This window comes from Sceloporus undulatus, chromosome 6, assembly GCF_019175285.1.
Source record: "Sceloporus undulatus isolate JIND9_A2432 ecotype Alabama chromosome 6, SceUnd_v1.1, whole genome shotgun sequence".
Classification (NCBI taxonomy): Eukaryota; Metazoa; Chordata; class Lepidosauria; order Squamata; family Phrynosomatidae; genus Sceloporus; species Sceloporus undulatus.
Window position 1 is genome coordinate 149,980,710 of NC_056527.1, and position 26,748 is coordinate 150,007,457.

Genomic DNA, 26,748 nt, shown 5'->3' on the forward strand with positions numbered 1-26,748 from the left:
ATTATTATTATTATTATTATTATTATTATTATTATTATTATTATTATTATTATTATTATTTTATAAAGCGCTGTAGGTTTAATGCAGCACTGTACATAAAATAAAATAAAGTTAGTAGCAATCATGCACTTTGACACCACTTTAACTGCCATGGCTCCATCCTGCAAAAACCTGGGATTTATAGTTTGGGGGAACAGATCTTACAATGCATCTGCATCATAGCAATAATGTAGTGTGACACCATTGTAACATCCATGGCTCCATCCTACACAATCCTGGGATTTATAGTTTGGGGAGAATGTCTTATGATGCATCTACATCATAGCAATAATGCAGTTTGACACTACTGTAACTGTCATGGCTCCATTCTACAGTATCCTGGGATTTGTAGTTTTGTGAAGTACCAACAATCTTATGTTTAGAGGGTGCTGGTGACAGGGTGTGTGAGTGTGTGTTTGTGTGGTTATTTTCCTTGTGAATGAAATGCTAAGGCTACTTTGGCTGGAAGAGAAAGTCTTTCCGAGTCTGAAATGTCTTTGTTCCTGCTTTCTATCTTGGATTAACAAACATTTACAAGCGATCCATCCCAGATTAAGAGCCATTCTCGGTGTCACTTGTCAAAACATCCTGATCTTGAGTGCGAGACTGACCCACCCCATTTTCCATTCCAAAACTGCCTTGCAGAGTCACTTGGCTCTCCTATGTAGCTTTCCTTCATTTGAAGACTGCCAGTCTGTAGCAATCCCTGCAGAATAGGAAGAGTCTATTTTTGTAAGGTTGGGAAGAAACCTCTTATTTTTGAAATGAAATAAAATAAACCCAGGCATGGTGAAGCATGCACGACACGGTGAAACCTTGCCAAAGCAAACTATCAGTTGACATCACACAAAATGGCATGCAGGCGTTTTCAAATGATATTTTACGCGATGTCAATCGATAGTTTGCTTTGGCTGCTGTTGCTCTGCCCTTGCAATGCTTCATGATGCAAACTTCCCCACTTTTGACTCAATCCACTCGATGCGAACACAAATGTATGCACACATGTCAAAATACACTGAATCAAAAGGGGGAGGTTTCTATCAGGGAAGAGCTGCAGATTTTGGACTCTGGGCTGGAAAGAACAAGCTAGTAATAGCTTTGTAGTTTCACCCTGCCAGATATGTTGTTGTTGTTGTGTGTCTTCAAGTCATTTCCAACTTACGGTGAACCTAAAGTGAACCTATCATTGGGTTTTCTTGGCCAGGTTTGTTAAGATGGGTTTTACCATTGCCTTCCCCTGAGGCTGAGAGAGTGCAACATGCCCAAAGTCATCCTGAGGGTTTGCATGAGGGAGGAGGGATTCGAACCCTGATCTCCAGAGTACTAGGAGGGTGAATTGGTAAAATCCTTTGCAGAAACAGGATTTTAAAAATCCGGGTGTCGTTCGTCAGATGCGTCAGCGTGAAAGAAAAATAACGCAAACATAATCCGAATTGAAAGCTCCTTTTGTACTTTCTGAATTTAGCAAAAGTAAAAAGGAGCTGGTTTTGACGACTTTGCGTTTGGGTTATTTTCATGTTATGTGTCTTTCACACAAACATTGTCTGAAAAACAACCTACAAGGTTGCCATGAATTGGGGTCAACTTTGAAGGCAGTTAACAATAATAATTCTATATAAAAATGTGAACAAATGCATGTTGTTTTCAGTTTAAATTTAGTTTTTGCATAAGATTTGCCCCGGGTGATAAACTTTCTAGTCCAACACTCCACATCCAGATGTAAAGACAGGACAATCCAGAACCGAGTTTCATTGTCTCATTGGATGGCTGACTTTGCACAAACAACACACGCGCACATGCAAAGATAAGACCTGATTACGATAGTCTCTTTGGGAAACGGATTGCGTTAAACTCAGCGCGGAATAATCGGCCAAATCTAAAGGACTTTTGCCTCTGCAGTGAGAACTTTTTAAGCTCTCCAAAGTCTTTGGCTTTGAAGATTAGGGTCTCTGCACTTTCCAGGATGGCGGTACTTGTGTTTGGGATTGTTCACAGAATGTATTCATGGAAGTGCACAACTGTCAGACCCAGATTAGGAAATGCCGTTCCTTTCCCCTCCTCTTTGAACTGCAAGCAGCAAAACTGTTTTTTCCTCCCACAACGGTTGAACTTTCTGCCCAATGAATGGAAAGGGAGTATGTGTGTGTATGTGTGTGTGAGAGAGAATTAGAGCAAATACATTGGAGAGTACATAGAAATTATGGAGAACTGTTAGCGCATCTTAGCCTCCTGCATTTATAGACCTCTTCCGCACGCTCAAGACTTTTTACAGGTGAAAGTAGGGAGAGGCTTGCAATATTTCTGGGGTTTTGCACTAACGTTCATTGCTCATTTCATTGCCCTTCCCTGGTTTTACATTGCTGAAGTCTCTACCCTATTAGTTGCTTTGACCCAACAGGTTAAGTCTCTCTTACCCCAAATGCTTAGGGCCCAGAAGTCTTTGGGGTTTCAGATTTTTTCACCCCGGATTTTGGAACATTTGCAGACACTTAATGATATCTCTTGGAGATGGGACCCAAAAGAAAAGAGATCATCAGGGTCTGAACTTGAGCAAAACCGAGTAACAATTGGATTGATAAAAAATATATCACATCTGTGAAAGAACTGTGTGGGTATGAAATTTTAATTGGGTTTTTTGAATTAAGCACCCAGAAATACATTTAAAAGCTATGCTATTGAAAAATAAATTTCATCACAGGCTCATGTTATAGATAGACAGTGGTGGCTCATGACTTTGGTGTCAGTGGGTTTTAGTAGGAACTTTAAATGATCTACCCAATGGGGTGGACCTCATTGGGGAACATGTTTTAGCCTCTTGGAGAGCTCTTTTGAGGTTTGGAATAATATCTGGCATGGATTTACCATCCCATTGATGTGGAAGCCATCAGCCTTCACATTGCTCTCATAGAGCCCAGCCTAAGAAGTTGTTTGTGGCTTATCTTGAGATTTGAAACTCAGTCAAAATTATTTGTGTCCCATAGGATCCTGAGTTCCATAGTTGTACTTGGATTTCAGCTTGTCATCCCACAACCTTCGATCGAACACAGAAAGGTAAGCAACTCTAATCTGTGGTCTTGGTTATTCTGCCTAAGTACCATATCCTGTCTGTTTTCAGAAGCTAAGAAGGGTTTGCTCCAATTAGTCTTTGGATGGGAGACTGCCAGCAAATCCCAGGTGCTGCAGGCTCCATTTCAGAGGAAGGCATTGGCAAAACTATCTCTGAGTATTCCTTGCCTAAGAAAACCCTATGCGCTAATAAGTCAATTAGGTGACTTGAAGGCACGCACGCACACACTGAAGAATTTAGGATCTAAATACACTAAAGGCACCAGATCGACTCTGATCTTGAAAGATAAGCAGGGCTGGCCCTGGTTAGTACTAAATAGGGTTATCTATGGTTAATACTTGAAGGAGAGTCTGCCAATGCATCCCAGGTGCTGTAGGCTATGTTTCAGAGGAAGGAACGGGCAAAACCACCTCTGAGGATTCCTTGCTTAAGAAAACCCTCCAAAATTTATGGGGTCACCATAAGTTGCCTTGTATCTTGAAGGCACACCCACACATCCTGAAGGCACCAGATCCAGCCTGATCTTGGAATGTAAGCAAGGTCAGCCCTGGTTAGTACTTGGATGGGAGACCACCCATGACTATTACATACTGTAGGCCACTGATACCCAAACTTTGGTCTGCCAGTGTTTTGGACTCCAGCTCACAGAATTCCTAACCATTGGCCAAGTTGGCTGGAGTTTATGGGAGCTGAAGTCCAAAACACCCGGAGGACCAAAGTTTGGGGATCACTGCTGTAGGCTCTATTTCCAAGGAAGGAACCAGCAAAACCACCTCTGAGTATTGCTTGCCTAAGAAAACCTTATGAAATGTATGGGTTTGGCTTTTGGAATATATATATATATATATATATATATATATATCCATCCAAGCCATGGATAGCTGAATCCACAGATGTGGGGTCTGTGGATACATAGGGCTGAGAGTAACTTCTTCAGGTGCTAGCCGTGATGCTGGCTCATAGGTCCTCCAGAGTTCGATATCTCTTAAACAAAAGCGGAGATCAAGTTGCAACATAATCTGCTGCTGAAATTCCATTTCGGTTTGATCTCCGGGGCTCAGCCCTTCAATAACACCCCGATCAGGTCATTAATCCCTCGAGATGAATGTATATTTTCCCCCCTCCATCCTTAAGAATCCAGCTATTGTGAGCGAGTGAAAGGCATTTATGTCCTGAAGGCACTGCAAGAGAGAGAGAGAGTCACGGCGACTTTAATCTCTCTTGGAGGAGCCCAAGAATGCCATCCAGGTCTGCTAATGACTGAGAAATGTAGCATTTCCTTGGAGCGGCCTCCTGCACCTCGGATTGACAGTTCCATTGTTTTGAAAGAATGTGGCTGTCTCACTAAGGTGCCCATATATTTTCTTTTACGAAGGCGCAGGTTAAGCAGGGTCACTAGCAACTTAACAGCTTATATTTGCAAAAAACGTGTATGGTCTTGCACTGGCTCCCTTTCACGCCCACTTGCCTGTCGTGGGCCCTTGATCCATGGCGCTATTTAAATAATGGCATTGTTTGACCATAGCTGGCATGCGTTCCACTTGCAGTTATGAGTCCGTCATTTATCCTGATGAAAAAAGAAAGCATGATTAAGATCCCAGATAAGACATGGAAAGAAACAGCCACACACCTCCTCCCCACCACAGAGGTATTAAAGAAATCAGGAAGAGAGAGCAAACCCAGACCTTCCTTCTAAGCTTGGGAATGAAGAGCAGGCTGCATCTGCACAGCATAAATAATCTATAGCTTTCTGTGGGTTTTCTGGGCTATGTGGCTGCGTTGCGGAAGAATTTATTCTTGACGTTTCACCTGCAACTGTGGCTGGCATCTTCAGAGGTTTGCAGGCGAACCGTCAGGAATAAATTCTTCTAGAACATGGCCACATAGTTGGAATTTTATTATCTTATAATATAATCATATTATTATTAACATGGCCACATAGCCCAAAAAACCCACAGAAAACTATGGATGCCAGCCGTGAAAGCCTTCGATTTAGAAATAATCCAGCTTGACACCACTAACTGCCATGGCTCAGTGCTATAGAAGTCTGGGGACTGTAGTTTTTTTGTGGCATTTAGCCACCTCTGTCAAAGATAGCTTAATGCCGCAACAAGCTACAGTTCCCAGAATTCCATAGCACTGAGCCATGAAAATGGTGTCAAACTGGATTATTTCTGCAGTGTGGATGTACCTTTAGTCCTTTCTTTGGACATGTCAATAGTAGGAATTACAGTCGGCTCTCTGTATCCATGGATTCTTGATCCGTGGATTCAACCACCCATGGCTTGAAAATATTCCAAAAAGATATAAATTCCAAAAAGCAAACCTTGATTTTTGCCATTTTATTTTACCCTTGTATTTAATGGAACTGGAGCATCCACAGATTTTGGTATCCTGGAGGTCTTGGCACCGAACCCCAGCAGATACAAAGGGCCCACTGAAAATGCATTGCAAGAAGAAGGCTCTTCCAGGTTTCTTTCAAATAGGCCTGATATTAGGGAAGATTTTTTCCGACTCCTTGGGTTCTCCATTGGCAACCATCCTGAAATGGGCCATTTTGCTGGCAAACAAGGCTGAGTCTGGACACTTGCTCTAAGGCATGTTCAAGCCACCAAGTCTGGAGGGCCACACTGGGAACGTGTGTTACACTATTTCCCCCTTATATTATTTTCTATTCATGCTCTGCTGAAGGTTCAAACAGAAGTCTTGCGGTCACTAAAGTCAGAGGGGTCTCCTCCATCACTTTCTGGACAATAAAGCCACTATTTCATTTGAAGAGGCTAATCCTGAGGTTGCTGCCACACTGCAAAATCAACCGAGTTTGACACTGCTTTAACAGCCGTGGCTCCATCCTATGGGATCCTGGGATTTGTAGTTTGTTGTGGTTCCAGAGCTCTCTGACAGAGAAGGTCCCCATAAGTTTTTAAAAAATGAATTGCTAGCAAATAACAAGAACAGCAAAGATTCTAGATGAACTAATGACTACAAAACCACAGACCCCAGAATTCCTTACCATGGAGCCATGGCAGTTAAAGCAGTGTCAAACTGCATTATTTCTGCAGTGTAAATGCAGCCTTACACTTCTGGGTCACATATCTTTCCACCTTCTACTTCTGGGACTAGATCAGGCCTTAAGTTGCCTGCCTTTCAATTTTTGCTAAATGTTGACATTCCTCAACAGTAATTCTATCTGGCAACAGGGAGTGCCTTGCGCATAAATCAGTCAATGGAGGAGATAGCTTCTGTCTCAGCAACAAGATGCCTTCCAACCACAGCACCTAAAAGTGGATCGGCTGAGACATATATATATATGTGGGCGCATATGTATGGATGCTTTCTGTTTTAAACTGAACCAGGACCATCACTGACCCCATACATCCTTCATGGCTGGTTTACCAGAATAGTTCTGAGTTTAACCAGCCCTGCTTTCCTGCTGGGACACCAGCCCCCTCTAAACACATGTGCTTTCCTTTAAGGAGCAAAGCAAGCATGTAAGTTCTTAAGGATCAGAAGGTTCAAGTTTTGGGGAAGGAAATTCTAGGATTCCTCTGTGTGCACCTTGCACATCTGGTTTTGCTCCGCAAGGTAAGCACCGGAAATATAATCAGACTCGGAGGCTTGGATAGTTGGACGAACGTTCCATTTAGATATGTGCAAATAGTTGGATATTTCCTTACTGGGAAATGAAGTGGGAGCAAGAGAGAATCTGCAATGGAACGGGTGGGAATCAATTTAATTCCCAGTTCTTGGTCCCAGGGCATCTATAACACAGCTTTGTCTCTCTGTATGTTTGTGTATGTATCATTTACGCCAGTTCAACTCTTCCTTTTCAGTTTCAGAAATCCCAATGAAACAATTCTGTCCCAGAAATTAATTCGTAGCACTCTCTGTCTCGACATTATTTTTTGTGTTTTTTTTGGACTATGTGGCCATGTTCTAGAAGAGTTTATTCCTAACGTTTTACCTGCATCTGTGGCTAGCATCTTCAGATGTTGTGACATCATTTTGAATGACCATCTACAAAACAGTGGCCAAGTTCTGTAGAAATAATCCAGTTTGACACCACTTTAACAGCCATGGCTCGATTCTGGGAATGGTGGTTTCTTGCGACACCAAAGCTCTCCGACAGAAGAGGCTAAATATCTCACAAAACTACAAATCTCAGAATTATGTTGCATGGAGCCATGCAGTTAAAGTGGTGTCAAATTATTGCATTATTTCTGCATTGCAATGCAGCCTTGGTCTAAGATACATTCATTGGATCTTATGCTACTTTCAACCAGGGATGGACAACTGAGGAGGGGTGCAGGTCCCATTATCCAGCTCTGCATGCCTCCCAGAGGATGCATTGGTGTGTCATATGTGACAGGAAGTGATGTCATGTTATTCCAGTTTTATCATAGCAGGTTCTTTTGACTTCTATTGGATATATATTTTTTTGGCTATCCTTATTTATGTTGGGATTCTATGGATGTAACTGTGGCACTTTGCAGAGTTTTGAGCTATTTTGCAGACTTCCGAGGTTACAAAACAGGACTCTTGAACCGCATGTGGCCCATGCTTTAGCCATTACCCATTTTCTAATCCATTTACCTCACATTGGTACACATGGGCAAAAATCTTGACTTAAATCCTATTTGCTTTTGCTTCAGTTGCCTTTGCTTCATTGTTATTCCTTCATTGGTCTGTGGGGAAATTTCCAAAGCTGCCCATCAAGATAAGAAACTTGGCTCTGTTTTGGGTTGAGAACTCCTGTCATGAAGAGGCACTTCAGACACACATAAACACTGTGGAGGAACCATTTGTTGGTGTCATTCATGGTCTCCAGCCCTTAAAGCAATAACCTTGCATTGAAATCTCAGGATCTTTGAGTGGTGATGGAAGGAACGTGGGAATCCATGAAATATCGTCCACATTCCTACCATTGCTGTTTCAGGGTGGGAATTCTCCCCAAATGTCCCATTGGCAGTCAACTGGGGCCTCAATGCTGGTGGTCTGGATGCAGCGCTCTGTCAAATTGTGTTCATCCCTGGACAGCCCATTGCTCTGACATTGAAAGGGAACACAAGAGAGGGCCTTCTCAGTGGTAGCTCCCAGCTCCTGGACTCCCTTCCTAGAGAGGACAGACTAGTCCTTTCCTTGCTATCTGTCCACAAGCCGTTGAAGACATTGTTTGGTTTGTTGTGGAAACCACCGTGGGTCCCAGCCTGGGAGAAATGCTGCATACAAATAAAATAATTAAATTAAATTAAAAAATTGTGGCAGTCCTTAGAACACAAACTGTTTGGGGGATGGATGGATGGTCAGGGGCATCAACAGTGGGGTACAAGGAGTGCAGACCACACCAGGGGACACATCAGAGGGGTGTATACTTAGCGAGAAATAGATTTTTGTGGGTTTTTCGGGCTATGTGGCCATGCTCTAGAAGAGTTTATTCCTGACTTTTTGCCAGCATCTGTGGCTGGCATCTTCAGAGAATGCTGGCATGGAAATGAGTGGGGTAATACACACACACACACACACACACACACTGTGTGACCCTGAGTATATTCTTCTATCTTCATGCCAGCATGTGGAGATGCCAGCCACAGATGCTGACAAAACGTCAGGAATAAACTCTTTTAGAACATGGCCACATAGCCCGAAAAACCCACAAAAACCTATGGATGCCAGCCATGGAAGCCTTCGACTTCACTTAGTGAGGAAGTTTCTCTCATACTTTCCAAGTTGCTCCCCATCTGCCCTCTCCGCCAACCAGGGCACCTCTGCCATCCATCAGCTGCAGCCGCTGGCGAGGTCTGACAGTACTGTTGGGAACCCCTTTCCTGCTCAGCTAGCAACCCTGCCAGATATGAGTGGCAGCAGAACCCCAAGCCCACCATGGTAGAGGGGACCTGGCCTGTGGAGAGTGTGCACCAGACAGCTGGGTGGGATGACAGCATGAGTTGCCACCATGGAGTGACACCAACTCTAGCGACTTCACTAGAAGTGGGCATCATCTAATGTATTGGATTTTCTGTTTGCTGCTTTCTTTTCAATGCTTGTTGGCTGGAATTTGGTATGGGACTTGTATCTACGTATGTAGACCTACTGTATATACTCATGTATGAGTCTGGAAATTTAGGCCAAAGAATTGACCCCAAAAACCTGAGTCGACTTACCCACAGGTCAATTTTAAGTATTGTATCTTAACTCTTATTTAAAAGAAGGAACCATCCCCTGGTGAAAGACAAGAGTATAATCTGCCCTGGGAGCGCTGACCTCCCTCTACTCTCCCATCCATCTACCTTTACGAGTAAGCACAAAGAGTTATGTATGCTGGAATTCTATCAGTTGTTGACATTGTTTTGCTTTTCTTCATCCTTTTGATCCTTTGTTATATGCCCCTATGTTTTACCCTCGATTTATCCATGGGTCATATCAAAACCCTTAATTTTGGCCCCCAAACTTGTTCTTGACTTATACGTGAGGTCGACTTATAGTCAAGTATATACGGCATGTCAGCGGGAGATAGAATTGAGCAGTTTTGCAAGATCTGCATTGAGTAAGAGGTGATGTGATGTATGTAGAGGAAACAGAAAAGTGGTCATTGCGCATTGGGCCCAATGCATGTCACGGAGGTATGCACATTGGACACTCTTAATGCACATTAGGACACTGGTTAAGGAGTGCTGATGACCACTTTTGGCTCATGAGCAGCATTGGTCCATTGTGGGTGATGGTTGTGCAGGCAACATGTTGTTCTCATAAATGCAGAAACCCTGATGGTTAACAAGGGTTTCCCACCAGTGAGGATATGGCTTGACAACGGACTTAATAATTATTTGCTTTGAAAGATTAGGGCCGGAGGAAGTCTGAAGTCCTTGATGTAACCAAGATCTGGGTAAAAATGGATCAAGTTAGTTTGCTCTCTTGAGTGTTTAGATCATTTTTTGAAATCCCTTAAGATGTAGCCAGCAGTTCACTTATGCTTTCCTTTCTGGTCACCAAGATCATGTATTTTCATAGTGCTAAGTTCTCTTAGTCTTCGTTGGCACAGATGTTGAGGCAGGTTTTTTAAAAAATGAATATACAAAAAGTAGAAACCTAAATCAGTTAAGGCAGTAGCATTCACACTTTCCATATGCTGTGAAGCCAATAAAATAAGTCTGTCATTTCCTGGCGGATGTGGCAAATAATGATACTCTACAGGTGATACAAAGTTGGTGATCTTCCAATGATTGCGCCTCTGTATCCTGTGGAATTTTGTGTGAGTAACACAAGTGGATATAGGATGGAAACTTTGAGCTCTGCATATGACAGAGAGAACAAAAAACCTGCATCCTGCTGGTTAGTCCCAGCTAGAGGAGACCCATTGAATCAATTGTTGAATGGCGAGTCAACCTGTAAGCAAATCCTATTGATTCTACTCTATCCAGGAATAACAATAGGATTTCGGTCATGATTTTTTGTCCGTCTGTACCAATGAGAGGTATTAGGCTGCATCTACACTGCAGTATTAATACAGTTTGACACCTCTTTATCCACCATGCCACAATGCTATCGAATTACGGGATTTGCAGTTTTGTGAGATATTTAGCTTTCTCTGTCGGAGAACTCTGGTGCCACAACAAACTTCAAATCCCCTGATTCCATAGGATGGAGCCCTGACAGTTAAAGCAGTGCCAAACTGCATTAATTCTGCCGTGTGGCAGCAGCCTTAGTTTTGTGAGTCTCAGCATGAGATGTAGTGGCCCTCATCTATGGCAAGGATAGGAATTATGGGCATAAGCAAGTAATAAATAACCACGTCTTTTGGCTTAAATTCAGTTGCTAGTCTCTATTCCCAACTAGAGTTGAGGCACTGTATTCATTAGCAGATGGTAAATCAGTCTCACAGATCTGGGTCTTTTTTTGGCTGAGGATCATCAATTGGATTTGTCCATTATCAGAGGCTGTTGTATTAGTTCACTGGAATGCTGTGTTTTTGTGATGTTATCATTTTAATAGCTTGTAATCTAATTATTGTATTGCTGTGCTGGGGGCTTTGTAAGCTGCGCTGGGAAGCTGAACACCCCAAAAGTCAAGATAATAATCTATAAAATAATTAATTAATTCTAATGCATGAAGATCCTCCCTTGCAATATTGGAAGGGCGTGTGTGTAATGTTGACATGTTTTTAAAATAGCAATAAGGGACAGTCAGAATTCATGACAGGCAAGGCTGACAATCAGAATGCAACTATTGACAGGTTTGTGATATAGGACAACCCATGTATCTGCAAGGGATACTTTCCCAGACTTAATGTAAAAACATGAAACTGTGGCAAACAGCGAATCCTTTAGAAATGAATGACTTCTAGTGCAAGTTGATCATAGAGTCATCCTGGAGGACATAGGGATGCCTAGAGAACATCTTTCTAGGCATTTGTAGATCCTCAAGTGTGACTCTGTGGTCAACTTCTCCCAGACGCATACCATACCAATGGCTTTTCTGTTTGCCAAATAGTATCAGTAGGATAACAAATGTGCGAATGAGTCTTTAGGAGATCTGGTACTGTACGCCTTCCGATATCCTCCACAGTGCTAACCATTGGAAGACTCATCCCCTTGGTGCAGTCAGTGGTCCAAACACCATAAAAGCTTTTAAAAAATGTTAACATTTTTGGGTGAGTGTACATATTCATGGGCTAGTCCTTGGGTCTTGAACAACTTTAATATACTTGTCCCTCCATATTCGCTAGGGTTAAGGACACAAGACCCCCGTGGATATGGAAAAAGCACAAATAACAAAAACACCATGTTTTTAACCTGAGAGGACACCTCTCTAGGAATCTCTTGGTCCTCTGGTGCAACTCTGTGGTCAACGCCCGCCAGACACTGACCAGAGAGTTGCACTGGAAGAGCTACAAACGCCTAGTAGAGTATTCTCTCTAGGAAATCTCTAGGTCTTTCAGTGCAACTTTCAGTTAAAGTTGACCACAGAGTTGCACTGGAGGACCTAGATATTCCTAGAGAGAACATATTAATCAAATCCACAAATATCAAAGCTGCAAATATGGAGGGATAAGTGTACTATGTTAGTAAATTAGCATTTCTGCGTCCTGATTACATATTCAGTTCCTTGTACAACCAGCTAGTTTTGGAATAATTTGCGGCTTCTAATTCCAGTGATATTTCCTCCTCAGGGGTGTTCTTTCATAGCAAAGTTTCAACAACCGTAGACCAAGTCCCAAGACAAAGATCTTGTTTCTTCCATGTTTAATGGAAGTGGCATTCGAATTTACACAGCAGTTTGAAGAGCGCGTGAACTGCTGTTTTTGGTGGAATGTTTGAATGAGGGCCAGAGTGCGTTGGAGCCGGGAGGTGAGGATGGATAGATGAATGTCTTGAGAAATCTATTTATCTCTTATTCTCTATTTATTTAAGGGCATAATTCAGAAATGCGCTAAGGAATGTGGAGCGTGATCCTGTTGAGTGATAACTGGCAAAAGCGTCTGCCATCGAAACCATTTGCCATTTCTCATGTCATAATAACACACAACGTTGGCAAATAAACAGGCAGTTAATGGTGGTTTGTTCAACTGTCTGAAAGGAATTCAAGTTTCATAGGTCTGCTTAACATTTAACCTCTACGTTCTCCCACAGCAAACTCAAAACTTCAGATGTCTGGAAAAATTGAGGCAAACAGCTGTTGAAGGATGCATACTCTAGATGCAGATCAGTTACAGTTTGATGGACCTGATCCAAATTGCCATGCATCAGCAACCAGAGATATATGGGTCTATAACCTCTGCTACATACTGTAAATGCCATAACCATCTGTTTTGTGCATCAGTTCCCAGAAGCTCTGTCTAGTATGGCAAATAGTCAGGTATTCTTGGAGCTGATGTCCAAAACATCTCAAGGACCAAAGGCTGGGAACCGCCGGTTCAGAATAACTAGACCACTGGGCACAGCATCCTCTACCTAGATGAAAAAGCCAAATGCATCTGGACCCAGCTGGTTTAGGATACTGAGAAACTGGAATGTTTCTGAAAGAGGCTGTGAGAGATGGCAAAAGAGATGGAGATATGAATAAGAAAAAGAGATGGAGGTGTGAATAGGAGTTAGATATTTATTGTCTGGAAAAGACATGAGGTTATATGGTAGCCATGTTCACTAATCTAAAGGGTGGTCATGCAGATGTCAGAATGGATTTATTTTCTGTTGATCCAGTGCACCAAACCATTAGCACTAATAGTTTATTCCTCTCAAAAGTCAAAATGAAAGAATCAAAGTTGTGAATCCTTATTTGCGTTGAGTGAAACACACAGAAGGCTATTCAAGAGTACCTTGTATGCCCAACTATCATCTCTTTATAGATGTAGAAAGGCAGAATCCTCAACATGGCTGTGCAGAATCAAATAATCTGATAATGCAAGCAAGCAGGACTACCCCAGTTTGAGAGAAAAGACAATTAGGAATACTTATTTTGAAGGAAGATCTATTTGAAATATGTATTGAAATGCATTGGTCATAATCCTGTTGGTGTCTTATGCATGTGTAAGTGGCTGGACATTTTTTGTCTGTTGTGGAACATCAATTTTAATTTCAAGTCGGTGGAAGCAGAGTTGCACATATGGTACCACAGCATATGCAGATGCACATTGGGCATGGATATGCATTGCATGGAGGGCTATTGATGCATATGGCACATGGGTGTATACAGTCGGCCCTTCTTTTACATGGATTTTTTATACACGGATTTGAGCCTCCATGGTTTGAAAATGTTCCAAAAAAGTATAAGTTTCAAATATCAAACCTTGATTTTCCATTTTTTATAAAGCACACCATTTTGCTATGTGATTATACTGTATTTAATAGAATTTGAGCAAACATGGATTTTGTTATACACAGGGGAATCTTGGAACCAAACCCCAGCGTATAACAAGGGTCCACTGTACTTGCATTTGGTTATCCATTTTGTTAAGGGTCAGGATGGTGCAGTTGTTTGAGCGCTGGACTATGACTCTGGAGACCAAGGTTTGATTCCCAGTTTGGCCATGAAACCCTCTTGGACATGTAACATGCTCTCAGCCTCAGGGGAAGGCAATGGCAAACCTGCTCTGAACAACTCTTGCCAAGAAAAGCCCACGATAGTTTTGTCTTAGGTCACAAACGACTTGAAGGCACACAACAGCAACAACAACATCCATTTGGTTGCATACTTGGTATCTTTGTTCAGTTGTGCAATGTTGCCTTTTGACATAAGACTTGTGTAGCACAATTAATGCAGATCTGCCCATAAGGAGGTTTATGCCGTGCGGCCTCTATCTAGAATCTTGGCTGTATTTAAATGCAGCTTTTTCATGATTTTTTAAAAAAATTACAGATTGATGCCAGAATAGAACAGAACGGATCGTTGAGTGAACAAAACCAGCTCATTCAGAAATAGACTGATACGACCCATTCACATACTTCTTGGTCACTCTTCCATTTTGTATCATGGCTGTTCAATTCTAAGTCACTGAACTGTAAACCTCCTTAAGTGTGTTGACAGAAGGGCAATATATACACCCTATAAATAACAAGAGAGTGGAGATGTCATGGTATTTTAGACAAACCCATCCGTCTCCTAGGGCTGGTTTATACTGCAGTGGTAGTCCCCTACATGAGATTTCCTTGGGAGGTGAATTTTGTGTTCATTGTGACTCCATGGTTGGATGCCGGGGTGTTTTTGTGTGTATGACTGCTACTGAAGTCTCATTATGGGACTGTTTCAAGTCCCTGCCAAACAGACTTCAAACAGTTGTCGTGTACTTACCCAATTTTGGCATCCTTCACTCTGGAGTTATTCATTCTCTCGACTTCTGAGTCTCTTCCAGCGTTGGCAGCGGAGCCTGCAAATTCCTTTCACCTGCAAAGTTGACTAACTGCCTATGTATTAAATAAATCACTTCCCACAATGCAAAGAGATTAAATCACCGGCATTCATAAAACCAGCCCCATGCGCTTGCCTATATGCATCCTTGGCCACATTGTCAAGTGGCCAAAAAACACAACACTTACCTGGCTTTCTAGATTGATTTTATTTAAGGCAAGTATTTATCACCTCTTCACCTACCAAGACCCCCAGAGTGATGACAGCCTGTTGATGGGTCTTTGTGATGATACTATATCATATTCTGACAGTGATAACCTCGCAATGGCATCTTGTAACATCTTTGAAAGAAGCTGGTAGTATGAGATTTGTAGACTTGTGTCTACTTTTGCAGATGGATGGAGCCCTGCAGAAGTAGACTCAAGATGCAGACTCAAGTCTACAAGAAGGAGACTCAAGAAAACCCATGCTACCACCTTCATTCTTTCATGGAAACACACTCTAAATACCCCAAAGGCACTGCATCCAATCTGATCTTGGAAACTATGCAGGGTCAGCATAGCACTTGGATGTATAAAATACCTTTAGGGTATTTAGGCCAGTTGATGATATTGTCCCCCACAAAAATCCAGCCTGGATGGAGTTTCTGTGTTGTTGTCTTTGTGTACTGAAGGCAGCCTTTTGCTAAATTCATACTGCCAAGGCTGCTGATTTTCATGTTTTTGACAGTTCATTGATGCGTTCTGACCAGTTGAGCCATTTGCTTTTGAGTTGGGCCCTAATCTTTTGACACCGAACAAGTTTCTCAGATCTAAATCTTAACTGAGTCAGGATGCTGGGAGCTAAACCTTTAATGATGGTTTCGGGCATCTTTGGAGGCTTTTCTTTTGTGGCAAAGAAAGTGACCTGAAATGACTCTGTGTGTGTGTGTGTGTGTGTGTGTGTGTGTGTGCGTGCCTAAGACGTTAAACTGATTATATGCCTAAATAAACTCTATTTGTTCATGGAAAAGTAGACCAGAGTATTGTTAGAAGCATTCTCTGAGACATTTGATGCTCTTTCCGGCTGATGCATTCTAGGCATGTTTACTCTGATGTAAGGCCCATTGAGATCAGGGTGGCATATTCCTCTGTGAGCAGCCTTGGGAGATGATCCTGATTTACGTGACTGCAATAGTGCGAAAGGCTTTCAGATTGTAGTGTTGATCCCGCCTTTAACCTGTCATTAAAGTGGAATTGCAATAATGTGAATATCCATTAATGCAAAATGCCTGTCAATGTCACTTTAATGACAGGTTAATGACGGGATCTGCGCAACATCATTTGAAAGTCTTTTGTATGATCGTGGTCAATCGTGCTTTTTGGATGGGTTAATGACAGGATCTGTGCAACATCATCTGAAAAACTTTTGTGTGCTTGTGATCAATTACGCTTTTTGGATGGGTTAATGATGGGATCTGTGCATCATCATCTGAAAGACTTTGTATGATTGCAGTCAGTTGCGCTTTTCAGATGGGTTAATGATGGGATCTGCGCATTGTCATCTGAAAGACTTTTGTATGATTGCGGTCAATTGTGCTTTTTGGATGGGTTAATGATGGGATCTGTGCGACGTCACCTGAAAGTCCTTCTCACAATTTCTTGGGAAGGATGGGACAGGAATGGGATAAGGATGGGATAACCCCCATGTGATAATCTCCAGCGATTCCTAACATGCCTAATTTGTCTCTCCCCAGGTGCCACAAAGGATAGAAGAACAAAACACTGCCACAGAAGAAGACAACGCAGGAATCCCAGGCAACTGGGGAAGTTGGGGTCCCTGGTCGGCTTGCTCAAGAAGCTGCAGCGGTGGAGTGATGGAGCAAACAAGGCCTTGCCTCCCGGGATATTATTACGAGAGGAACTACCGTAGGCCTGGGCAATACGCCACCCCCGAAAGGACCCTTACTCACCAGCAGCCTCCTCACCAAGAGGAGCAGCTCAGCCCTTACTCTGGGCATGTCATCTCTGCTATCCGGACATCAGTGCCTCTTCACAGGAACGAGGAAGATTCCCGGGCCAGCTTCCGAACTGGAGTCTCTCCAGGGGGCCGCAATGACAGCCATTTGAGCAAGGGGATGTCAAGAGGAGGGAGGCTTTCTCCGTCTCGGAGGCGTAGCCCCAAACTGGAAAGAAGGTACTGTGTTGTTGTTGTTTTTTGTAGGTGGATGTTTTTATGTGCTGCTGTTTTTATTGTCATTGGTCTGAATGCAGTTTGAGTTGGTCCATGAATCAGTGGTGTTTAGAAGATGATGGTGGTGGTGGTGATGATGATGCCAAATTCAGACTCCTTGTGGTCAGAATTTGAATCCCCACTCAGCCATGGAAACCGATTGGGTAACTGGTTGGTCTTGGGCAACTCACACTCTATCAGCCTCAGGAGAAGGCAATGGCAAATCTCCCCAGGATAGGTTCACCTTAGGGGTGCCATAAATCATACATGACTTAAGGCACACAACACACACACAACACACACAACCTTAGGTAAGTCATAGCCTCTCAGCCTTAGAGAAAGTCAGTGACAAACTACTTCTGAACAAATCTTGCTAAGAAAACCCAAGGTAAAGTCGCTGTAAACCCACACATAACAACAGCATTTTGAGCCAGTTTGAGTGTAGGGCTAGGACACTGGAAGACCAGGGTTCAAATCCTGGCTCAGCTATGGAAACCCACTGGGTGAACTTGGGCAAGTCACACCTCTTCAGCCTCAGAGAAAGATCACAGCACACCTCCTCTGAATAAATATTGCCAAAAAATAAAATCCTAAAACAGTATTGCCATCAGCGAGAGTCAAATTAAAAGTAACATAACAGCAGCAACAAATAACCACTGAATACCTGACAGTGATGGAAATGGCTCAGTTCTGCAGAGAAGCAAGAAATCTATGCTGGGAATTCTCTTCTTTAAAGGTTTGTTGGAGCCAAGATCTTAGATCAGGGTCCCTGGTGTAAATCGCTTGCATTTCACCCAATGTCCTTTGCCAGTATATCTGGCATTCTTATATGGAATGAAATTCATCTGTTTTGCTGGCAACTATAAAGAGAGATTTCGAGGGGGAGGAGGGAAGAGATAAAATTTAAAATGAAGTGGCTTAGTGCGATAAGCCTAATATGTTTTCTTAATTTTGCTCAGGATCCAAAGGTCAAAGGTACGCTGCAATGGAAGAAGGGGGGAGGTCTTCATGGGAGATGGCTAGAAAAGTGAATGGCAAACAGTTGTCAAGTGAGTTTGCTCTGGGGGATATCTGAACATTTGTCCAGGAAGCTTGTCTGATGATAATGGATTGTACTGATGGAAAGCATTGGGAATATTGACCTCTTCCTATCCCTGAGACTAATGGCAGACATCTATAAAATAATAAAGTGGGGCTTAAGGTTGGTGGAGGAGATGAGCCCATAGTGGAGAATGTAGCTCAAGATGAAAATGGGACAGGCTGCAAGCCAAATAGACTGGGAAAGTTGTGGAAACCCTTCAAAGGCCTGCTGTGTGACATTTATTTTCCTCTGAGACCCAGTAGAAGTGCCTTCAGACTGCTGATTAAGGAAACAGACTCAAGCAGAATATATACAGGCTGTGTCTACACTGAAGAATTAATCCAGTTTCACACTGGAATGTGACTTAGGGCTGCCATAAGTTGGAAACTACTTTAGAGGTGCACAATGACAACAAGTTTGATAGTACAGTCGTCCCCCCGTTTTCAGAACCGCCCCACGAGAATGGAGACTGGCAGATATTCAAGCCCCATAGGTTTGAATGGGGTGTGTGCCTGTGAGTGTGCGCAGGGGCGCAAGACATGGGGATGTGCCCCATTTAAAATAATGGAGGTGTCCCCTCCATGAATATTCAAGAGTGCGGATTTCAAGTCTGTGAGAAAGGAGGGGCGACTGTATTGTCTGGTTGTAATTTGGATCATGGAATGCCATCTCTTGCGGGGAAGGCTGGGTAGGCAGCAAAATGACTTTGGCTCACCCTGCTACAAATGTATGCCCCTCTGAAACACTGAAAATCCCTTTTTATAAAGGAAGATTCTGTTGGTGGACAATCCAGGTGGAGATTATTCAGTCAGTGAAAATAATCCTGGCAGAAATTGGGTTGAACCTTTGTTGTCCACATGCATTTCAAATGCATCTGATTAGATTTTTTGTTGGGGGGGGGGGGGGCTGGCAAAAATTAAATTGGAATAATTGACCTTGGGTTTTCCCCCTGAGTTTTCCTAAAAGATTCACATTGGCCCAAAAGATATAGACCAAAAGGACTGCAGTGGGACCATGCCAGCGCAATTTGTGCCAGGGCCATGGCAACCATATGCGCCTGGCCCTGATTTGGGTCACTGCGGCAGTTCTGAAACATGCCATGGGAAGGAATAGATTCTTTCCTCTCTTTCTTGGCTTGGTTCTTCGGTGATGGCATGGCATCGCCATGATTTCTGGCTGTGTTTGGGTTGTGTATTATCTGAACGCTACACCCTGAACACAGCTGGAAACCACATCACTTGGCCTGTCTGTTTTGGGCCATAGTCGACTGTATGAATAATCAATGCGAATAGACCAGGGATAAAATTCTGTATGCTTTGAACGTGCTTCGAATACATTCGCTTCCTTGACTCCATCCTTATCCGCAGAGCTGACACGTGTGAACAACCGAATGTGCAGACATGCGCAGAGATGCGATTCCATAGTGCGAACGACAAATGTGGAATGTGTTAGTGAGATTATTCGGATAGGTGTGCTAAAAAAGAACAATGTCAGAGTAGGGAGAAAGAGAGAGCAATTCCCCAGCCGGTGCCCGGTCAGAGCGTCCATGATGAAGTAGCTCCAAAGAGCAAAGGTGGAGGTCGCAGCGGAAGCGGTAGGTGTTTGGCTTCTCAGATAAATATCCCCGCAGGGCTGCTTCCTACATTAGATTTTTCAGACACAACACGACTCCTGTAAGCCTCTCCTACCTCTTTCATGAGGAACATATGCCTTTCAGGATGACGGAGGCACACAGCTGGCGCTGTCCCCAGTAGGCTTTTCAAAAACTCAAGTTGATTAAACGGCTTTGGAAGTGTGTCCAGGGCCGGTGAAAAAACCAGCAGGCCTATATGTTAGGGACAGGTGAGATTTTTTTGGTTCCCCCCCTTCCCTTTATTCATTTTCTTGGATAGGAGTTTAAGAATGGTGCAAAACCAAATAGGAACAGCTTTCCTCTTGAACCATTCTTGTTGGATCAGCTGGTTATTAGGGAGGTCATTCTTTGCTGGTTTTCTCCTTGTCGAAGGAAGAAACGAATAATCTTAGCCATTTTCTTCTTGCTGGAAGAAAGTCTGCAGTTTTCAACGGCGATTCACAGCTTGAGACTTTTTTTGGGTGGGAAATTCAGTTGCAGTGGTTTTGTGCTGGAAATAGTGTGCGGGATTCACGATTGCGGTTACAAATGGTGCATTCCTAGCCCAGAGTTATGTATTCCAGGAGGCAGTGTTTTCTGTGCAGAAGTAACATTTTGCTGAAGGTAAAATAGTATTTCTGTGCAAAAATATTCTTTTTCTGCATGGAAATATATTCTTTCCCCACACAGAAATATGCCGTTTCTTTGCAAAACAACAGTGTGTGAATTTTGTGTAGGAAAAGTCCACAGTTGTGAAAATTCACATCAGTCCAGGATTCGTCTTCTCAGGGTTTGTCAGCACTCAAGAAACATATGTTTGACCATTTCCCAGATATTTTCAAACCCTCTCCCCATCCCTACCAACATTTTCAACTTTCTTCATGAACTTTAAGTCAAGAAGAAGAGATAGAAATAAAGACAAATGTGGGAGGAAGCAGGTTCACAATCTCTGAACTTTTCATTCTTAGAAAACTGACTTTCAACCCTTGTATATTCATTCACCCATCTTGGTACCATCTCTTGCCACTGCTGAACTGTGGTTTTATACTACACTCATCCCTTCATATTTGAGGTTTTGATATTTGCGGATTTGATTATTCATGGATTTGATGAATATATTCTTTCTAGGTCTTTCAGTGCAACTCTGTGGTCAACCTTAACTAAAAGTTGAACTGAAAGACCTAGAGATTCCTAGAGAGTATACATTACTAGGCCTTTGTAGCTCCTCCAGCGCAATTTATATGGTCAGTGTCTGTCGGACGTTGACCACAGAGTTGCGCCGGAGGACCTAGAGATTTCTAGAGAGGTGTCCTCTCAGGTAGAAACATGATGTTTTTGTTATTTGCAGTTTTTCAATATGTGCCCCTAACCCTAGCGGATATGGAAGGACAAGTGTACTTTAACTCTTATGGTTCAATGCTATGGAACTCTGTAGGATCTTTGGTTTGGTAGGGCATCAGGACTCTCTGACAGGTCAGGCTAAAGGTCTCACCAAACTACAAATCCCAGAATTCCATAGCATTGAGTCATGGCAGTTAAAGCGGTGCCAAGCTGCTTTACTTTCGCAGTGTGGATACATTTTGGGAAAAGCTGTACTCATTGGATGAATTCAGTTGGAATGTTATCATTTCCAGTATCATACGCTGAGTTTGTATCATGAGACATTTGCTGTCGTCAGAAGATAAGAGTCAGGCAGATGGGTTTGCTCTGTGAAATGAGCTTGGCAAGGTTTGCCTCGGGATGCAAATTTTGCAAACAGCACCATGAATTGGAATGTGTGCCTTCCTAGCAAGGTCACCCCCTTCCTTGCTCTTTTCGCAGAGAGCAATTATTTGCTCACTGCCTTTGGGAGATTATGGGTGCTCCAAGCTTGTGTTTTTCTGCTGAAGGAGGCAGGTATGGGCTCTGGTCTGAATCAAAGCTTTTATATACTTTCCTTAGCACAGGGAAAAAAATTGTAATTGTCAGTAAGATTTATGGGAAGCTAATGAGGTGGGTGGGTAGCCTAGCCTTAAACAAACAGTGCGAGTTGAAAGGAATTACGTCTCCCCCATGCTAATGAAAAACACTGACCTTCCTTGCAATTTTGTCAAAATATTAATAGGGGAGTGGGTGTCAGGGCTGCTCAAAGACATTTTTATTTGCAAGGAAAGAGTGGTGGAGGGCACGGTTGTAGGAAGTGTTGAAACCAAAGGAGGGGTCCAGAAATCACAATCGCTTGTATGCCTGCAACTTAATTTTTTTCTTCTTTTGGTGCAAGTTGCAAGGGCAAGTCCTGTTTTGCTGCATTCTCCATAGAGCTTCTGGTTGGGCTTTAAGGAGAAGCCAGGCCCTTTATATGCACTGGGTAATGAACATATGTTTATAGTTTTTGTGGGTTTTTCAGGCTATGTGCATTCTCTGAAGATGCAGGTGAAACGTCAGGAATAAACTTTTCTAGACCATGGCCACAGAGCCTGAAAAACACACAAAACACTATGGATGCCAGCCATGAAAGCCTTAGACTTCACAGTGACAGGTTCAGTTTTAAGGATGGTTGTTGGAGGCAGGAGGAAAGATGTTGTCTAAGGCCAGGATGGGTGGATGACCATATGAATGGTGGAGGGAGTTTTGGGATATGGTGCGTGCCTATGTTCATGTGGAGATCCACCTACCTTAGTCTTAGGCAGCCTTACTTTAGGGGGCAGAATTTTTATTGGGGGAGGAAAGCCCTCACTTTGCCCTTGCCATAGCTACACCTTTGGGTTGCAACAACAGCCAAAGGGCCACCTTCAATGGCCGGTGAACCTGATTCCATGGCTATGTATTTAGCCATTGAAGTGACCTGGAGACCGTATATAGGTGTATATATAGAGCCTTCAATGGCCGGTGAGCCTGATTCCATGGCTGATTCCATGGCTATGTATTTAGCCATTGAAGTGACCTGGAGACCTTATGCCCAACATTACATCCAGAAAACAACTCAGTGAAGACCAGCAGTCAAAAAATATGAAGTCAAAGGCTTTCATGGTTAGAACCCATAATTTAATATGGGGTTTTTGGGCTACATGGCCATGTTCTGGAAGAGTTTATTCCTGACGTTTCACCAGCAGGAACAAACTCTTCCAGAACACAGCCACATAGCCCCCAAACCCCACAAAAAACTATCATCCCTTCAAATGCCGGATCAAAAATTGCCCTTTGGCTCAATGCCATGGTGCACCAGGAAAGTGACCCCGGCAGCCATCTATCTTATAAGAAATAAGAATAGAAACAAGGCTATCGAGTCTTAGTCTTAGTGATATATGTCTGAAAAGTTGGTGTGAGGCTTTGAAAAGCAGGGGAAGGGCTGAAATTACAGAAGGCGGCATCTTGTAAAATGGAATGATGAGCAATAAAATGCCCAAAGCTTGAAATCAGTTGGAAGAGACAGGGAAGGAGAGACACCGATTGAGGCCATAAAAGATGTTTTATTTGAGGCTGCTGGAGGCAATGGAGACGAATGGTGAGGAGAAGGAGGGGGAAGGATTAACCTTTGTGAGGTTTCCCAGTTGCTTTTGGATCCTTTGAAGCAGTCAGTGGCATGACTTGAGGCCAGTAGCATTATCAAGAGAAAACAGCCTGGCTTTGGAATTAACTTTCAAGGGGGGGAAAGTGTTTTGGGAGGCTCCGATAGCCAAAATGTCTGGAACAGATTCATAATTTTATTGCTCCTTCTCCATTAGTAACAAAAAGGTGTCAATAATTAGAAAGGCATGAGATCAGCATCTGACTTTTCAAAGAGTGTTAGGCGATGTTCGTGTTAATGCGCTACCTTAGAAAACATATATCCCGCCTTTATCACAAAATGGGATCCAAGGTGTCTTACAATAATTTTCAATAAATAATAATAGATTTTTAAATTGATTTTATTTTTACCCCGCCTTTCCAGAAGGATCAAGGCGGTTTACAATAGAACACATAAATAAATACATAATACACGCATAACTAAAATTACATATCCCTTATCCCTTGCTTTAAACGAAATATCAGTAACACCTAAAACATTAAGTACAAACGTTACAAGAGAATTAAACAATGGTACGATTCATATTTACACTCAGAAAATAATGTTTATTGAAAAGAAAACATTGCAAAACATCCCCCAACATTAATTCTGTGCAGAATTTTGTTCAGAATAAGCCCCCAAATAGTCTTTGAAAACGGCACACTTTCCCAAGGCTTTATTGCAGCAGGAAGAAAATGGCTAAAACTATGCATTGCTTCCTTTGGGAACTAATTTAGCCAAGAATTAGATTGCAAATAAATTGCCATTACTGTACTAGAAAAAACAAAACAAAACGCTATCTCACATCTGAAACCATGGAAACATCAAGATAGTCCTGCAAAAGTCTCAGAGAGTCAGCTTGATGTAATGAAAGGCCTTGATCCATCCTTAATCTGGATTAGACCATGGGGTCTCCTGCAGGAAGGGAATTGCATGGATATGTTATTCCCTTGGGAAAACTGTGCTTGAACAAACAGTAAATCAGGTTGTAGACTCACTTCAATCTATGGGAACTAGTCTTAAATCACTTTTGCTTTGTTTTGGAGTTTCTTCGGCTAAAATTTGGAAAGTTTTTGGAGTTTCGCTGTTAAAATTGCGCAAGCAACTGCTTGTGAAAAAAAAATAGTATGCTAAGCAAGTAACTTCTTTATTGCAACATTAAAATCCATTGGCGAAGAGGCGAAAAATGGCTGCTTTGACTTTTCAATTGTCAGTTCCTTCACAGTTTTGCAAGAGGACATCTTTTGATCTTGGAATGGCATTTACCTTCATTTCTGCTTCTCTGACTTTTTAGCTGCTGAACATTTTCTTCCCATGCTTGGGAAAAGTTTCTTTCCAGGACGACAGTGCCTCGAAAGCCATTGTGGGATGCGTAGTCCCCAAAGTTACTTTTTCAACTTCTGAAATACAGCCCTTGCCGCTTTCAACCCTTTCTCTCATTGGAAGCAAAAGCAATGTTACAAGACCATCTGAACTGGTGGCAAAGAGAAGGGATCTTAGAATAAACTTATAACGCATGCAAAGAGACCTTGGAGCACATGCTACCAGCTTCTTCCTCCAAGTTAGTCTTAAAGGTGCTAAATGGTCCCTTTGCATACTTATTTCAGACCATGTCTTTGAATTCTTATAGTGCATGTTTATTCTAGGGATGGAAAGAATATTCAAAAGTGTTCAAAGATGGTGTTTCTTGGATGTTGGGAAAAAGTAGCGGGGACAGTCCTGGACTGATGAGAAACTTGACAGTTTGGGACTTATTCTGTGCAAAACAGACACTTTTCCTTCATGTTTCCAGCACAGAATAAGTCCTGACCTGCAAAAGCTGGGTAGTTTTTGAGGACTTTCTTGCCGTGGGAAGAAAATGGCTAAAATTCTCATTGCTTCCTTCAGGAATAAATAAACAGGAATAGACTCAATGTGGCTTTTTAGTCATTTCTTCTCTCCCAGGGAATCCTGGGATTGGGGGCATTAGAAGTGTGAAGAGTATGAACAAAGGCTGGAAAGGGGTGTCTGCTGGGTTTTGGGGCAATGGGGCAGTGAGTGTTAAAGGAGCTATTCCAAGTGCTAGGCCACCCACCCAAAACAGATTCAGCACTTTTGGCAAATGCAGACTGCTGCCACATTGCAAAAATAATGCAGTTTGACACTGCTTTAACTGCCATGGTGCCATCCTATATGATCCTGGGATTTACAGTTTGTTGTGGTGGCAGAGCTTTCTGCCAGAGAAGGATTTGCAAAACTTCAAGTCCCAGGATTTCCATAGCACTGAGCCATGGCAATTAAAGTGGCCTAAAACTGCATCGATCCATACATCTAGGCAGAATAAGGCTGGGGAAGGCTGCCTTGGAGCTGGGAATTCAGGCATGTATTGGTCAAGGAGGGCAGCCAACATGTTTTGCTGGATAAAAATGGGCCCAGTTCATGGTTCCTGTTTGGTAGTTCAGCTTCCAGTCAACACAATGGTTTCTGTTTGCTTCCATTTTCCGGCACCTCCTTTGAGAAGCCAAGAAAAGGTCTCCAGCCTAGAGAAAACAACCATGATAAAATAAAAACTGGCTCTGTAGTCCTCCTCTCAGGAACGATGCAAGTAGCTGCTTTAAATGTTATCAGGGAGACGGTGCCTCTACTTCAGATAAGTGCAGTAAATCTGAAAGTCTCGGGAGATGTTGAATGCCATGAAATACTTGCCTTTCAACATGTGTTATCTGTTAAACAGTAGCTGGCTTTTCTCGGATAGCTGTATGACTAACAGCACTGGGTCTCCCTCCCTTGTTTTGTAAGGGCTTGTGTACTATTTAGGTGGATGCTGGTTTTCATGAGTTTGACACTCTTTCCATTCCAAATGAACTTTGAGCATGGACAGTTTGCAGGATCACTACCATCAGAATAATGTGTACCATCGGCCCTCAGTATCTGCTGGGGTTTGGTTCCCAGACGCTCTGTGGATACCATAATCTATGGATGCTCCAGTCTCGTTAAATACAAATGCATAGTAAAATGGTGTCCCTTACATAAAAGGGCAAAAACAAGGCCTGCTTTTTGGAATGTATATATACTGTATATATTAATGTTTTCAAGCTGTGCATGGTTGAATCCATGAATAAAGAATCTGTGGATATGTAGGGCAGACCGTACATACAGAATTGTGTGTTTTTTGATTCTCAAAAAGGGAGAGGTGGGATAAAAATAAACAAACAAACAAACAAATAAATAATAATAATGTGTGTGTGTGTGTGTGTGTGTGTGTGTGTGTGTGTATGAAGGCCTAAATGCCCTAAAGGCATAAGATCCCATCTGATCATGGAATCTAAGCAGGGATGGCCCTGGTTGATATTTGGATAGGGGATCGCCAACCAACACCAGGTGCTGGGCAA

General features: G+C 42.6%; 1 protein-coding gene across 1 annotated transcript in view; it reads left to right on the forward strand.

The window, feature by feature from the left end:
* The window catches only part of THSD4 (thrombospondin type 1 domain containing 4), a 270,621-nt gene that overhangs the window by 750 nt on the left and 243,123 nt on the right, over positions 1-26,748 (forward strand). Inside the window, exons 2-3 of the mRNA XM_042474927.1 lie at positions 3,021-3,090; positions 16,683-17,122. Of these exons, the coding sequence (XP_042330861.1) occupies positions 3,021-3,090; positions 16,683-17,122 (510 nt within the window). The remainder of the gene's footprint in view (positions 1-3,020; positions 3,091-16,682; positions 17,123-26,748) is intronic.